Below are 17,506 nucleotides of genomic sequence, written 5' to 3' on the forward strand. Positions count from 1 at the left end.
GAGTGGAGTGTGGATTTGGCTGGGGGGGGGGGGGTGAAGCGATCCCCTGTAAGCTTCTCTGATGGGTCTTGGAGACGTGTGGAGAGTGAGTGGGTATTGGATATCGATAGGGGTCTGGTTGTAAACAGATTTGTGAATAATGGTGAGACATTTGTGTAAAATTCTGAAGCTTACTGGAAGCCAGTGCAGATTTTTTAGGATAGGTGTGATGTGGTCTCTTCTGTTGGCGTTTGTTAAGATTCTGGTGGCTGAGTTTTGCAGCATCTGAAGAGGTTTGGTGGAAGAGGCGGGAAGATCTAGTAGAATTGAATTACAATAGTCTAATTTGGAAAATATAATGGCCTGGAGTACCGATCTGAAGTTCTGGAAGTACAGAAGCAGTTTGAATCTTTTTAGCACCTGAAGTTTGAAGAAGCAGTCTTTGGTTGTGTTGTTGATGAACCTCTTTAGAATTAGCTGATTATCAATTATAACACCAAGATCTCTTGCTTGGCTGACCAGAGTATTGGTGTGGGTCAAGTGAAGGTTATCACTGTGGTTGGGAGATATAAGGAGCAGTTCCGTCTTAGATGTGTTCATAACTAGGTTTAGGTTCGTTAGGAGGTGGTTGATGTCTTGGAGACAGTTGTCCCAGAACTTAAGTGTTTTTGAGAGGGATTCGGTTATCGGGATCAGAATTTGTACGTCGTCTGCATAGAAATAGTGTTTAAGTTTTAGATTCAAAAGCAACTGACAGAGGAGGAGAAGGTATATATTGAAGAGTGTGGGTGACAGGGAAGAGCCCTGAGATACACCTCTTGTGGAGTTGATGCGAGGAGACTCTTTGTTATTGATTTTTACTTTGTATCCTCTGTTACTGAGGAAGGAGTCGAACCATTTGAAGGCTGATCCTGTTATCCCGATGTCTGAAAGTCGTTTGAGGAGAATGGAGTGATTCACCGTGTGAAATGCAGCCGAGATGTCAAGAAGTACTAGAAGGAAGGAGTGCCCAGTGTCCAGCCCCATGAGGAGGTGGTCTGTGAGGGAGATGAGGGTTTCCGTGCTTAGAGATTTGCGGAATCCATATTGCATTGGGTGGAGAATGTTGTGGTCTTCCAGGTAGTCTGATAGTTGGTTATTGACTAGTTTTTCCTTAATCCTAGGAGATTGGAGATGGGGCGGAAATTGATGGGTTCCTTAGGGTCTAGGTTTGGTTTCTTGAGCAGGGGTTTCAGAGTGGCAAGTTTTAGTACATCCGGGAAAATTCCTTATGATAGTGAGCAGTTTATAATATCCACTAAATGTTTGGAAATGGCGTCTGGTACTGAAAGGAGTAGTTTAGTTGGAATTTGATCGAGGGGATGGTATGAGGGTTTCATTTTCTTTATTAAGGATTCTATCTCTAGGGCAGATGTGGGTTCAAATGAATCCAATGTGGTTCCGGTGTTTGATGAGAGAGAGATGGAGATGGGAGTGCAGTTGGGGTTGATGGGCAGGAGTGTTAGTAAGTTGGTTAATTTGCTCTGGAAGAAAGTTGCGAGTTCGTTTGCCTTTGATTGTGCTTGATCATCCGGGATGGATGGGGTGATGGTTCTCGTGAGATCCGATATATATGAGAATAGGGCCTTGGCGTCAAAAATGAAGTCGTGGATTCTGTGGGCATAAAAATCTTTTTTTGTTCGAAGAGTGGAGGTCCTGTAGGAGTGGAGGGCTGATTTGTAGGCAGCTAGTGTGCTCGAGCATGGGGTCTTACGCCATTTGTTCTCTTTCTGTCTGAGGTTTTGTTTAAGTTTTCTGAGTTCATCGGAAAACCATGGTTGTTTCCTGTTAGACGTCTGATTGATTTTTCTGGTTGTAAGAGGGCATATTTTGTTTGCTACTGATTCTGTGATGCTGTTCCATGAGGACAGAGCTGAGTTGGGGGTTGAGACATCTAGATTAAGTAGCTTCTTTGTTAGATGCTCATTGAGGACCTCGGGAGAGAATGATCTCCTGTAGTGAAATGTGGATTGAGTGGGGTGAGAGTTGGGATTTTCTTTTCTCGTGAGGGTGGTGGAAATCAATGAATGGTCTGACCAGGGGACTGGGGTGCATTCAGGGGGGGTAGAATGTGAGAGGCCGGAGTTTATGAAGATGAGGTCTAAAGTATGACCTACTTTGTGGGTGGGCTTATTGATAATTTGTTTGAAGTCCATAGCCTTGAGGGAGGTGAGGAATGCTTCGCAGTTGGTAGAGAGAGGTATTGAATCAATGTGGAAGTTGAAGTCTCCTAAGATCATAGCGGGGGCATCTAGGTTGATATGTTTAGCTATGGTTTCTACAATGGGGGAGGCGTTGGTGTCTAGGAGACCTGGCGGAGCATAAATGAGAAGGATTTGAAGCTGGTCAGATTTGATCAGGCCAAATTCTAATTTAGATGTTGACTTGGCTGGTTGTAGAGTTAGCCTACGTTCTTTCTTGGCCGCCAGGAGCAGGCCACTGCCTCTCTTTTTTTGTCTGGGAATAGAGAAGAAGTTGTAAAGATGTGTAGGTAGTTGGTTTATCAGGGCTATGTCTGTGGGTTGAAGCCAGGTTTCCGTTATAGCGCAGATGTCTGGCTTTGAGTCGAGGAGATAATCGTTTAGAATATGTGATTTCTTAGTGAGAGATTGAGCATTGAATAGAGTCAATGAGAATAGTGTAAGACCCAGAAGTTGAGTAAAGGGGGAGATCATGATTGGGATGAGAGATCTGGTAACGCGGGTATTAGAGCAGTGATTTCAAGCTTTGTCCTGCAGCCTCATCTACAGGTCTGATTTTTGGGATATCTACATTGAATTTGCATGAGATCTAGTGGCATAAGCAGGAGATCTGAGGTAGGAAAATATATTCCACGCACAGGCCTGCCTGATTTCCTGAAAGCCAGACATGTTAAATGAGACTGTGGGACATTTGAGAAACAAAACAAATACATTACAAGACCATTTTTCTCCACTCTTGTTTCTCGTTCTTCTTAAATCTGTTTATGGATTAGGGGTGTGGGATTTGAATCAGCGTCCAAGCTGGGAATGTTCTGAACCCCAGCCTCTAACCTATAAAGCATCTCAGGATTGCTAAAACACAACCCGGGAATATGACGAAGTATTATCAATTTCAGAATCCTGTTATGAAATGTAAAGGTTGTGACATTTTTCTCTCTTTTCTCCCCCCAGAAAACTTGCTCATGCATGCCGGAAATACCCAAGTGCTGCTTCTGACATATTAATCAAACTTTCAGGAGATATTACGCACCTGCATAAGGAATGTTGCAGTGGGGACATGCTGGAGTGTATGCTTGAACGGGTAAAATCACAAAACCATTTTAAGCACTCTACATCAAACAGAAATTAACAGAATTGACTTTTCCTTTTTCTTTGGTTTGTGTGCTGCATTAACATTTTTCAGATGTGGATAATCTAGTCCAGTTCACTGCATAAAACAGATTAACTGGCTCTCATCTGCACACCCTCATTTAAAACATAATCCCTCATTCTGGATAAAAGTGGGATATTTTTCTGCTCTGCTTCTCAAAAATTAAATTCTTCTATCCTACTGCAGTTTAGTGGGAGAGTAAAAGATAGCGCTACTCTCTGCTGTAATGTACAGCATTTTCAAAGTACATGGAGCAGGTGTTCACTGCTAAAGTATATTCATTTTACACTTTTTAAATGTGTTTCCTCCAGTTCCTCTAAGTCCCTGGGAGTGCAGTGTCACAAATGTCCTGGTATGGAATAGGCCCCAACTGGTTCATGGATTGGGTTTGATGCTGCTTGTGGCATGTTGGGAGATATAATTTGTAATTCTTACATGGGTGTTTTTTCATTTTTTTTCCCATTATTTAACACCTTACAGTGTGTGTGTTTTTTTTATTGTATTTTTTTTATGAGGGAAGATAGTGTATGAAAAGTGCTTTATTGACAGCACGGGACATTAAAATCCTTCATTTATCCATAGAACAGGTATAACACGGGCAGCTGCAGTTGAAGCCTCTCCATGCATCACTCATTTGTAACAAGTATACAGTGAGAGGGAGAGAGAGACTGCCCTGTCAATATACTTCAGTCCCGTCCCCCCCCCCCCCCCCCCAGAGAGAATGCCATTAGCGGTGAGAGCATAATTTGGAATTCTTCATTCCCATGTGGTGTTCGGCCTTATTTGGATGAGACTACTGACTTTGGTACCAGTTACTTTCAAAACTGTGATGTTATCTTTAATGATGTGGACACTTGTCTGCTGGAAACAGGACTGAGATCACAAACTTATTTTATGTAGATCAGCTGAGCAGAGTCACATTTCAGCTGGTGACGCAGAAACAAAAAAGCTCTGTAACTCTATGTCAAGTCAATGAGCAGTCTTTGTGACTCTCTCTTGACTACTGGGGTTAAGGAGAATTATAGTGAAATTAACTCAGACTTAACCACTTGCCAGGGGTACTTTTGAAGAACTGATTAGCATTTTAGGTGCAATTCCTGTAGCAAAGGTTAAGGAGTTCTTCAGCTGGCTATTTTTACATTTTAGGTATTGTGTTGACCTATAATATTAATGTCGCTTTTGTAAACCATTGTGATCTTCTATTGGAACGACGGTGTATAAAATGCATACATAAATAAAAATGTATTTGTTGTGTTTAACTGAGACAACTCACAAATTACCACATTGAGAACTGTGATAATATGCAAAGTCCATATGGAGAAAACCAGTGAGAGAGACATATGGAAGTTAGCTAGCTTTACATAGTTTCTAATGCCTGCGGTAGACATTTTCAAATGTCCACCTGTAGAATGCAGTGCTGGGTGTAGAGTTTCAGGAGCCCTGGCTTGGTTGTGTGAATGACTGCACAAGATGACAGTAATGAGGGTTGGATGGTAGCAAGCTATCTTGCTCAAGGCTAAAGACATGGGCTTCTATTCTGCAAAATTCCTGAGCTGTATAAATGATAGTTTATTTTTTTTCTGAGAATGTAGACAAGATATTAAGGCCATCATGGAGGAGATTCTTAGGCACATCTCCTAACTTCACAGAATGGAAGCCAGGGATCTCGTGCTTTGCCTTCGGATATGTCTCTTGACTCAGGACTGACAAGCTGACCTGAACGAAGGGACAGCCTCATCCTCTTCCAGTGCGCCTCAGTGAATTGTGCTGATTTTCTCAGTTTTCTTTTGTGTTAGATTATCTGGGAGGAAGGTCAGAGAACAACTGTGCCCACCACACCCCCAGAATAAAGGGCAGATGTTTTAAAGGGATTTTTCCCAATTTGTGTCTAAAAGAAGAAAGTTTAGTACAGCTGGCCCCAAAGTACATAAGTAGTGATGTAACCTGAGCTTTGTTTCCACTTTTATAGAAGGACGTTACAGACTATACATGCAGCAACCAAGAGAAGATATCAAGCAATCTGAAAGAATGCTGTGATAAGCCTATCGGAGAGAAAGGAGACTGCATCATCAAGAAGGAGGACGATGAGAAACCTGAGGGACTGGCTGCCAAAGTCCTTGAGTACATACAGGACCCAAAGATGTGCCAGCAGTTTGAACAAGAAAAGGACATCCACCTCGCAAAGTAATGCAACTCAGAAAACTCTTATTATTTTTTGGACGAAATATTTTCAATGCCCTTGATGATTGACAAGCGTGGAATTATCCAGAAAGAAAAGATTCCCACTGTTTCACTGCAAAAAAAAAAGAAAACTAGGAGCATAGGCTCCTTTTTTTTTTGGGGGGGGGGGGGGGGCTTACCAGAGACGGACCTAGAGTATTTGGCACCTGGGGCAGATACTTCTTTGGCACCCTTCCCCCACCAATATATAATTGTAAAATTTCCTAAACATCGATAAAATATTTCAAAACAGCAGACACATCACACTAAAAAATATTCATTTCAAAACAGCTGGTGAATGGAATAGTATTCAATAATTAGAACTCCTGTACACATTTTAAAAAATTTCCTAAAAATCGATACAATATTTCAAAACAGCAGACATCAAATAACACCCAGCAATTAAAACTAGTAAGGATTTTAAAAATCCCCCATTCTCCATACCTGTCATCCTGAGATTGTAGTGAACTGGGGTACCCAGAAAAACACACGCACAAAACATTTGATGAATAAAAAAAATGCAATAATTAAAAAATGTTTTATTCCCTCCCCCCTCAAAAAAAAAAATATTTTGAAGCAGCAGAATTATCAAATTATACCCAATAATTACAACTAATAAGGATTTAAAAAATTCTCCTGCTCTCCATACCTGTAATCTTTTGATTTCCAGTCACTCTGAAATTGTTGTGGATTGGGGGATGTAAGGACACCCAAATTTTATCTTCTCTCTCACACACACATGCACATAACACATTCATTCTCTCACACGCTCCCTCTCTCTAACATACACAGGCTCCCTCTCCCTCACAGATACATTATGTCTGTGGGTGTGCCTGTAAGAGCCTATGTGTGACACATGGGCTCTCACAGGCACCCAAACATACACACAGACTCTCACACAAGCACATTCACAGGCACACAGGCTCTCACACAGACACACATGCACAAATACACAGGCTCTCAGACACACATTTGCTCTCAGTTACTCACACACATACACACATGGTCTATTGTTATCTTCGGGGTCGTGGTGGGACGAGCTCCACCATGGCCCTGTGGACCGTCTGATATCTTAGGGCCATGGTAGGATGAGCAGCATCATCAGGGCCAGTGCAAGAGTATTAGGTGCCCTAGGCAGCCATGCGCCCCCCCCCCCCCCCACACACACACACACACAACAATTCAATCACAAAGTCGTTGCTCTTCTTCCACAGGCATCCTCACCCCACCTCATCACCCAGTCCTTCCTCTTCCCCCCTCTCTCTCCATTCCCAGCGTTACTGCTCTCCCACTCGATCCCCCAATTCTCGCTCTTGTCCCCAGCCCCAATCCAAACACCTGCTCTCCCATACCCAAGCTTCTCTCCCACCTGTGGCCACTCTCTGTCCCCCTCCCTTCTGCTCGTTCCCTCAATCCCCCCCCCCCCCACACCCAATCTGTGTTCCTGTTCTCCCTTCAATGTTCAAATTTCCATTCTCCTACTTAAATCCCTCAGTCGCTCTCCTCCCTTCCCATGCACTCCTGTTCCTGCTCGAGCATGCATGCAGTAGATGGCACGAGCTTCTCTGTTGCATCATCGTCATTGGGAGCCCGAAGGGGGAAGGGAAGGCAGGCTTTCACCGGCCCTATCCATCAGGGCCCCGCGGGCCTTCCTGTTGGGGGGGGGGGGTGGGGGAGAAGAGTGGAAACTCTGTGTGCGCGCGCGTGGGCGCACACGGAAACAAAATGCGGACCTCTTCGAAGGCCGCTGGCGGCTCGAGCACCGGATTCTTGCAGCTGCTCTGCTTCTTTGGCTGCCGGCGGGCCCCCCCATGGTCTCTCCTGCTGCCGCCGGCTCGCTGCCTCCCCTGGTTGTGCTGCCCTGTGCAAATGCACGGTATGCACCCCTGGTTGCGCGGGACCTGGTTCTGCGCCACCGCGGGACCTTCCTGCTGGAAGCAATGGCACCCTTCCCCCCTGTTGCCACCCGGGGCTGAGCGCCTCCCTCGCTCCCCTCCCCCCCTAGCACGCTTCTGGGCCTTAGGTTGAGATATTAATGGAACTCAATATCTAAATTGTATTGAGGCGCCATTTCTTCTCACTGAGCTGAAGGACGGGTGATGGCGACTCTGTAAAATTGATGGGGAAACCCTGGACAAATAGCAGGTTAGCATATTTTCTGAGCTTAATACTCCTCATGGTACACCCTGCCAGGTAGGCAGTAGGGCTGACATTTTATCATGGCAAACTTTAGGGGAAAAAACTTATTATGACTCAGAGTAAGAATGCGAGAGCTCAGGAAAAAGCCTTATAAGCAAACTCTGGAAGTTACAGATTAATTAATTAATTAAAACCTTTTTTTTTTTTTTGGGTTGGATCTTCCATTGTTTTGTCCCTAATCCGTGAGCTAGGGTGGCGCCACCTCCAAGATGTACCATTGGTGCTGCTGGAGGGCTGGCAGGAGATACCACAGCAGCAGGCAGCTTCCCTCCCTCCCCAGGCCTGAATGTGCCACCCCTGCTGCTCACCCAGGTTTGACTGAGTCCAATGATCGGGGCAATCAAACCCAGATCTCCCGCCTACTACGGTGCTAAAGTTACCCATTTTATTATTTATAATGGCAAAATTGCTTAGATTAGATTTTTTTTTTTTGCTGACTGTAATACATTTTATTGGTCCAACTTAAAGATTTCACAAAGATGTTGGCAGTACAGGAGCTTTAAAAACCACACACGTTTCTTCTCGAAGTATCACATTTATGTGATCTTTAAATACCCTGAAGAACAGCATCCTTTCATGTTGGTTCAATAAAAGTAACACTAAAAAAAACAAAAAACCAGACCAGCATGGCCAGATAGGAGCATTCACCAAAAATTAAAGGAATCTGCTGACTTAAAATCTTCTCCCTGTTTATAATCATCCGCCATGGGCATTTCAGGTGACTCAAGTACAACCCTCATTACCTGTGCCTATGATAGCCCTTCTAGCACAGGGAGTGTGTTTAACATAAAAGATTTAAAGTTAGCAGATCGCCTTTACTTTGGGGGTTCAATAAAAAGTATTGCAGCCTACCTTCCAGTTTTTTCTTTTTTTTTTTTTTTAAATGTGACTGTATGTCTTATATTTGCATGTTTTTATCAACAAAAGTTACTGAATGCAGCACCTATTCTCACGATCCTACCCTCGCGACAGAAATCTTTAGCTGTTCGTCTTACATTCGGGTAAAAGTGTGATGCCTGCATGGGGATGATCGTGGCAGCTTTCCGAGTTACTTAAGATTTATTCCAGCGGGGCGGGATGGCCCACAAATGTTAACGCGCTAAGATATCTCAGAAATGAAATAGAAGAAAAAAAAAGGATGAAAATGAGTCACAGTCTTCGTTCTAACTGACAAATGAATTGTTTAAAAAAAAATTCTTGCATTTATTTTATGCTAATATTACTTTCTTTTGTTTGCTGGTATTCTATTTGTTACATCCTGACGTAAAAAAAATGTCTGGAATTTTACAGATTTGAGTGTGCGTTTGCAAAGGACCGCCGGGACTTGTCTGTTCAACAGGTCTTAATCGTTGCCAGCAACTATGAACAGTTTCTGAAAAACTGCTGCCCCCAAGAAAACGCTGTGGAATGCCTGAGCAAAGCGGTACTTTGCATTGTTCCATCTAGCAAAAGAGATTAAAAGGCTGCTTTATTGGTGGTGGGGTGGAGGGGAATTAGGGCTGGAGGGTACTGGAAGTCAATAGAAACAGGTGGGAGAGGAAAAAAAGGGGGAAAAAATGGATAAAGTGCGTAGCTTGCTAGGCAGCCTAGATGGGCCGTTTGGTCTTCTTCTGCCGTCATTTCTATGTTTCTATGTTTATAGGGGAAGGGAAGTTTTGAAGTACGAAATTATGCTAGAGAGTATCGCATCAGTATGTGCGGCATATTCTCTGGCAGGGAACTAGGGCCACACTGGGGGGGGGGGGGGGGGTTCGGTTTTCTCAGTGACTCCGGTAGTTAATCAGATTAGTGGACATCCGTGTTCTGTAAGATGCCTTGTGGTACCGTATTGCAGGCCAGGCCAGTACTGTAAACCATGACATAAAAAAAAAAAAACCACTCAGCACAGCAAACAAATTGCAAGCAACAGTCAGTCCAGCTCAGCTTGAAGAACAGATCCAGCAAACTTGTTGTCTAGACTAGAGCAGTGGTTCCCAAACCTGTGCTGGCGACCCCCATGACCAGTCAGGTTTTCAGGATATCCACAACGAATATGCAGGTGAAAATGATGTGCATATACTGAGTCTTCAATGTAGGCAAACGAATAGGCATTGTAGATATCCTGAGAAATCTCAGTGACTTGTGGGATCAACAGGACAGCAACTGTGTCAGAAGGAAGCTCTCTTGTTGGTCAGTGAGTAGAAACTCCATAAGTCTTTTTTTCTCAGCTGTGCCTCGGATCTAAAAGAGGGTTCATTGTCACTTGAACAGAACAGGAAACTGCAGCTTATCGAAAGCAACCTAGCACCGCAATCCAGCACGACACTACGCTAACATATTAGTAACAGACAACATGCAAACATGAGTAACGAACACTGAGGAATTATTTGTTATGTGTACAGAGAAGAACTGAAAGTCTTACATCCCAGCACCCGCCCCCGAGAAAAGTGTGCATGAGTGTGGGCACACAGTGTGCGCATTAGCAGATAAGGAGAGGAAAGGAAAAAAAAAAAACAGGTGCCCGTGATAATCCATTTGTATATTAATCAGGGGCTCATAATGTTCCAAGAAATATTGTTTTTCAAAAGCAGACTTACGCGATCCGAGGAGACACTTACAGGACTTGGCTTGCTAAGGCTTTTCCCCATTCTCTGTCTGGGGGGAAGGGCGGGGGCAGGTGGAATGCTTAATTTGCAGTCATAGTACAAAAGAAATGAAAAGTAAATGGCTCCTCAGCCCATCCCTTACGCATGCTAAACTGCCACAGCAGTATAACTTCCTGGAGGATTTGTCCTAGTACGGAGAAAGAATATCAATTCAAATAGATCAATGAGACTTCTCGTGAAGAGGTTTTCTAGAACACTGCCCCCTAGCGGGGCAGATGAACATCTTTTACATGCTTGCACATTTTCTTCCTGGAAACGTTTTTTGACCTTCTCGTCCCCTGGGTGGGCTTGTGCAGAGGGGAAGGGGAAACGGGGGGGGGGCTGTATGATATGCTTGAGCTCGTATAATACAGTAACAGCTAGGAACAGTCCGAACGTGAGGGAACAGTAACCAGAGGGGACATCTTAGTAACTGTGAATAACTTTCTTCTTTCTGTCTTTCATTTTAGGAAACCCAGCTCAATGAGAGAATTGCCGCGGCCAAGGCTGTGCTGAAACATTCTTGCGAGCAGCTTCACAAATCAGGACCCTATATATTCCAAAATGCGTAAGGGACAATACAAACCTTTCCATCCATCCATTTTTGAAATCTGGTTTCTTTTGTTCCCAGTGGGGGTGTGGGTTAACCATGATCAGAGCTATTCGTATATTACCGACTACTCAAGAATCCCATAGGTGGGCCCGCATTAGGGAGGCACTTGCTGCTGTGCCTGGCACCTTCTTTTGGGTCTTTCATTTAGACCTGCGGCTGAATCCTTGGCTTTGCCAGATCCTTTAATGCAACAAACGTTCTGTTGCTTCTAAACAGCTTTTAAGAGTGAAAAAATATTTATAAGTAAAAGGCAGAGATGCAATAGTAGTCATTATTGTGCCTTTCCCAAGAAAAAGGTAGAATAGCAAATGAATAAAAATACATAAATGAATACTTGTTTTCCCATTCTCTGGGATATTTCTACTGCAAAATATGTTCGCGTGACAAAATAAGTGGAGCGTTTTCTCTGTGGGATGTTCTTTCCTGCTGCAAAACAAAATATTTTATTTAGGCTGAGTCAGGAGATGGTTGGCTTTGGGCTATGGTGTATGCAAAAAGAAATCAGTATCCTCTGAGTTTCAAAAAAAAAATAGAGACCTGTGGGACAGATCACAAAATCCCTTCCTATCTTCCAGAAAAACCCATTGACCCATATAAACCATAAGCATTTTCCTAGAATGCTTCAGAGATTTTGTAATAGCTTTCATTCCCCCCTAGCACAGTTCCTATTAACTGGCTCTGCAGAAGGACACTTGGCAACCTGGTATTTCTCTAAAAGAAGAAGGTGGTTCTTATTGAACAAGGAGCCGATGAAATAAATATACGTAGAAAGCAGGCACTGAGCAGTCAGTGCTCGCTTTCTTAACGCGCCCCAGGCGCCCCCAAGGTGGGTGGCATGCAATATTTAAAGTAGGAGGGTCACATTAGCAAGGAGGCGCTAGAGGCTAATGAGAACCCAATCGCTGTTACTAACTCGGCCGTCTGCTGGTTAGGAAAACTGATGCCGGGGGTTCAGGAAATGGATGCTCGTCAGTTGAGCATCCATTTCCTGCACCCGACTGCCAAGAGTTTTTTTTTTTAAACTTGTTTCTTTAAGTTTTTCCTCCTACTTAATATCACAACTATATTAAGTAGAAGGCAGTACAGAAAAGCAGTTTTTTCTGCTTTTCTGTACTTGTTTTAGATGCGCTCAGCTATTAACGCCTGCTCCAGGCAGGCGTTAATAGATGACAGTTAAATGTGTGTCCGAGACGCACATTTTTTTTTTTTTTTCGCATCGGGAGTGAATGCCTAATTGCCTCATTCACATGCATTTGCATGTTATGATCGCTATTAGATTCAGTCTGCATCGGATGCGCATTGAATAGACGCTAATCCCCTTTTTGCATTAGGGGATTGATTAGCGCCTGTTCAACCCGCGTCCAATCGCAGGTTATATAGTGCGCTCAGCAACGGCCCCTAAGAATGGGAAGGGCAACTTTCAAAAGCCATTTACTTACGTTTTCGTGGCAGCGTTACTGGGATGGGGTCAGGACAGTGGATGCAACAATTTGCATTTTGAGAATGAGGCACCTTGCTTTTCAAGGAAAAATGACCCCACAGAAAAAGGAGGTGCAAATTTCTGGGGGGTACATTTTCTGGGAGGCAATTATCAAAGGGGAAAGGTGTGTGGACCTTTGAGAAGTGGTGCAAAGCCCATGGGTACGAGTGCCTGTGGACTTTGCATCAAAACGCACAATTTTGAAAATTGCCCCAATAATGTTCTCATGGATCTCTTTCTTTCCCCACTGAGCTAAGGCTATGTTTAACTAATGTAAATAATGTTCAAATGAACTATGTCTTGGATATCAGTTAATCTTAGTTTGCATTTGTTTTTTGTTTTGGTCAAAAATAAAACATGCAAATTTCTCAACTATTGAGCAAGCAATGCAAATAATCTTTCCTGTAAACAGCCAGCCAGCATGATTTTGGTCTCTTTCCTGTCCCCAATGGGCTGAGTTATTAGTACTGGGCATGGCTTGTAATTTTTTACCACTTATAACTGTGCTGCTATTGCCAAAAATATTGCTAAGGTTAGCTCTTTTAGTTTCGTGTTGGGCTGCTGCAACTCAGGATGGGAGACATGCTCTAGCATATAAGTAAATCATGGCTCTGGTTTCAGGCTTATCAGGGCCTACACAGTGAAGATGCCTTTAGTTCGAGCTGAAGAAATTGTTGACCTGACACAAAAAATGGTGAACGTAGCAGAGAAGTGTTGTGAAGATCCTGAGGAGAAACAAATGTTTTGCTCTGACACGGGCGTGAGTATCTTTTCCTGAAATCCACCTCCCCTAGTTTCAAAGATGATTCACTTCCATCAAAATAATTTGCCTTTAAGTTTCCAAAGATATACATATATATTTTTTTTAATCTTGATAACAACTGCACATGAGTTCATACCAGTAATGGATTTTCATTTCTCTTTTGTATACTGTCCTGAGTTTTTGTTTTATATTTAAACTGCTCTGAGATGGTCCAACTTATTCTTTTCATTTTTTAACCTGGCAGTTTCCTCCTATGCCTGTTTGCTTCTAGCTCAATTGAAAACTAGAGCCAGGAACTAGCTCCTTGAACCTTTATTAAGAACAACCTGTGGATTTTTTTTCTCCTATTTCATATCCCTTTCCAATTTACTTTAGTCCTGTCATTGCGGTGACAGTCCTCTGCCAGGGATCATACCCCAGAGTTCCTTCCAGAACGCCTATAATCAAGGGCCCCAAATCTGTCCTCTAGGTGTCTCCCTTGCTCAATGACTTGGACTCCCTCCTGCCAGGGACTGTGAATGCTGCATCTGCAGTAGAGATGTGAATCGGAACTGAAATCGGATCCGATTCTGGTTCCGATTCACATCTCTAATCTGCAGTACCTCCAGGCCCACCTAACACTGGGAGTGGAAAACCGGAATCAGGAATTGAGTCCTCTAGAATAGATAGCAGTCACCAAACCACCAAGCTGCTCCTCATCTTCTTCTTTATGGGGGTTTTGGATATTTGGCGGTAACTGGTTAGATTTGTTTTTTGAACTAACCACTGTATATAGAATCCTTTTAAAGTATATTTTGTAACACTGGTTAGTGGCTCACATTAGTTATATCAAAGGAATTTTCATATTCTCTTGGGTTAATTCAACCTCAGCAAATTTTATCCTTTAATACCCATTGCAATAAGCTAGAATTAATGACATAATTTATTTAAGCTTACTCCAGGATGAGCTTTAGGAATAATCTAAAGGGGTGTATTTATATGACTTTTTTCAGATCTGGAGCAAATACGTTTTATTTGGCATTTCATTTTACATTAAATCATAATGTAATCGCTGCAATGCAAAGAGCACCATTTTAACACAAATACTAGAGCCATTTTTTCAGTGTAGAAAAGTAATAGTAGGCAATTTTGCAACCAGTCAGATTTAAGTGTCACTGAACTGCATTAAATTTGTCAATTAACCCCTGCTATCTGTGAATTTAAAGTCCAGGACACTAAAGGGGTTAAAACCTTTTATATGGGGGGCGTTAATTTTGGTATTTTGTGGTAGACAATGCTGAAGTGTTCCTTAACATGATTTTTGGTAATGCACTGCAATATTAATGATCCACATCACCCGCCTTTGTATGTAAAATTGCATAAAGGCCACATTAAGCAACTTAAATAGTGTAGCATTTACACATGTTAAAGTGTCTAACATGCATTATTATCTCTTTACTAATGCGCTTTAGTAAAAAAAATCTCTTCATGACTATGGGGTAGATGTTTTAAAATACGCGCGCAAGGGGGGGGGGGAATATTGCAAAATCGCGTGGTGACGAGATCGGGGCCTTCCCCAGTTCCCTCCCGGTCCGCTCCTTAATTGGAAGGATCTTTCCTACCCCCCCCCCCCCCCGCCTACCTAACCTCCCTTCCCCTTCCCCTCTCCTCCCCACCCTCTAAAACCCTTTTTAAAATTGTTGTTACCTTCTGTTTTGCAAGTTACTTCAGGTCGGGCCCTGAAGTAACTTGCGCATGCTGGGACAGCGAGGAATGGTGCTGTCCCGGGCCACCCCCCGGGACCACCCCCTTTTGAGGCCCCTGTACTTACACGCGTGCTGGGGTTTTAAAATCCAGCCTTATATTTGCATTTACTGGTCTCAATCATTCCTCAATCATTCTTATCATTGTGCCCTGGTTTATACAGAAATTATCAGAAAGCCAGCACTGGACAGCGTTTATGTGGAAATCCCAATAAATAATGCTTTTTGTCATGCATAGTTATTTGTGGTGTCTGTATACACACTATTGAGTTATTAAATGGAAAGGCAAGAAGACTTCCTTATTGTACTGAAAATTGTGGGATTAATACTTTTGAAGACAACAAAAAAAGAAATCTTATTGGTATTAAACACGTTTCTAATTTTTTAAAGGTTCCTGCCTAGAATGGGTAAACTCCTATGTATTCGTGCCAGAATTTATAATCGCTGTCAGCAGCCGGTTATAAAGGATTTGCAATCTCTCCATAAACTCTGTTGTACCATAATTTGAGGAATTGCTCTAAGGTTAAGTGGCAGAATGACCTCAGATAAAATTGACAGATGTGGCTTAAAATTGTATTTATTTATTTAAGACATTTTATATTTTGCACATATCATATGTTTACAGCGGATAACAAATGGACCATTTTTTATTTTATTTATTTATTTATTATTTTTATATACCGACATTCATCTCAATTGAGATATCACACCGGTTTACATTCAGGTACTGTAGGTATTTCTCTATCCCCAGAGGGCTTACAATCTAAGTTTTTGTACCTGAGGCAATGTAGGGTAAAGTGACTTGCCCAAGGTCACAAGGAGTGACCTTGGTCAAGTCACTTCTTGCCCAAGATCAGCACTTCTCAACTTTTACCAAGCATGCTCCCCAATAGATTTTTGTGCGCTTTGAGCCACCTTAGCCAATGTATTTTCTAAAAATCTTTCATAGTTTCATTATTTCAACCACTAAGGTAACTTTCATAATGATGTGCAGCCACATGTGCGCGCATTCGCCTGCCTGTGTCTAGGGGCGCGGCCATTATAGAATATGCATGCGTATATGCACGCTTATTTGTTTATTTATTTTAGATGTGCACTCAGCTTTAAGTGGATGTGTGCCTGTGCGCGCAAATGACGCTCTGACCGCATAAGTGGTGGAATGTTAAAAGGCACATACCCCGATGCCATTGCCAATTTCCTAGTTTGTTCCCAGTTCACCCAGTTAAGGAATGGGACTTCCAAACACCCCCTAGTTTAATAGCCTCCCTTCCCCGTTAGCCCTGACCTTTAAAACCCCGCTGATCTGCCTAGATTTTTTTTGTTTGATAACTTACACATCATCCATAACAGAAGTTAAGTTACGCAGTAGGGGACCCTAGCACACACAGTGCACGTACATATTTCCGTGCAAATTTCATGTTAAAATCCTGGAACACCCATGCCCCACCCTGACCACGCCCTTGCCACACCCCCCCTTTGGAATCTTTACATTTGTGCATGCAGCGTATGACCATGTGCTTCCCGGTGGCTTTTAAAAATTTCTCGGTGCGAGCCTGCCCAATGTATTTGCACATTCCATGATTTCAGCATGCGTTGCGTTTTTAAAATTCACCTTTAAGAGGATAACTTTCACACATGCGTGACCATATATGCGTTTATATGGACGTACGTTCTCATGCACACAAATGTATGTGTGCACAATTCAAAATACTCTTAAATATACGTTAGCACATTTGCGTGTATTGAAAAGATAGGCGGGAAGGCATTTTTAAGTTGGATCATTTACGATTTATCTGGCTAAGGGGTAGCAAAGCCTACTCTCCCCCCCCCCCCCCCCCCCCCCCCCTTAGCTGGATATGTCTTAAAAGCGCTACTTAGCTGGCTACCTAGCACTTTTTGAGACTTATCCTGCTAGGTAAGATAGCTGGCTAAGAAGCGTTTTAACACTTATCCGGCTATCTTAGCCTAGATTAATCATTTTTCTATAAATTTCGCAGGCCTAACACCCGAGATAAGGAAAAGGTGCTTGTTTAGGGAAATTTTCCTGTTACTGCATCGCAAGCTGCGTTATTTCACATCTCACCCTGTGTTACTGCCTGGACAGGTTTTTATCACATGAGAGAGAGAGACTTGATAAAGCTCTCCTATAAGTCAACTATTTATACTACTATAAAAGGGTCAACTAGTAACTCTAGGTGAGGTTTGGGAGGCAGTTTTACATGCACAATAAGAGGTATGAACAGCACAGTACACATCAGTGAAGATTTGATGTGATTGAGAGTGAGGAAAGGTACATAAAGATGAGATTTGTACATTGTACTCTTGACCTAGCATGGCCAGAGCTAGGTTTTTTTTTGCTGCCCTGTGAGACAAGTAGTGTACTGCACTCCCTCTGCCGCCCCCCCCCCCCCCCCCCCCCCATGATTCATTCATCTCCCTCCAGTAATCTAAACATTAAAATCTGACATTCCTCCCTACCTGGGTCCACCCCTTCTC

The 17,506-nt window shown here is 42.9% G+C and overlaps 1 protein-coding gene across 1 annotated transcript in view; it reads left to right on the top strand.

Moving 5' to 3' along the window:
* LOC115090114 (serum albumin-like) overlaps window positions 1–17,506 on the top strand; it is a 44,795-nt gene that overhangs the window by 18,328 nt on the left and 8,961 nt on the right. Inside the window, exons 7-11 of the mRNA XM_029598832.1 lie at window positions 3,171–3,300; window positions 5,339–5,553; window positions 9,079–9,211; window positions 10,883–10,980; window positions 13,127–13,265. Coding sequence (XP_029454692.1) covers window positions 3,171–3,300; window positions 5,339–5,553; window positions 9,079–9,211; window positions 10,883–10,980; window positions 13,127–13,265 — 715 coding nt within the window. The remainder of the gene's footprint in view (window positions 1–3,170; window positions 3,301–5,338; window positions 5,554–9,078; window positions 9,212–10,882; window positions 10,981–13,126; window positions 13,266–17,506) is intronic.

This window comes from Rhinatrema bivittatum, chromosome 1, assembly GCF_901001135.1.
Source record: "Rhinatrema bivittatum chromosome 1, aRhiBiv1.1, whole genome shotgun sequence".
NCBI classification, from domain to species: Eukaryota; Metazoa; Chordata; class Amphibia; order Gymnophiona; family Rhinatrematidae; genus Rhinatrema; species Rhinatrema bivittatum.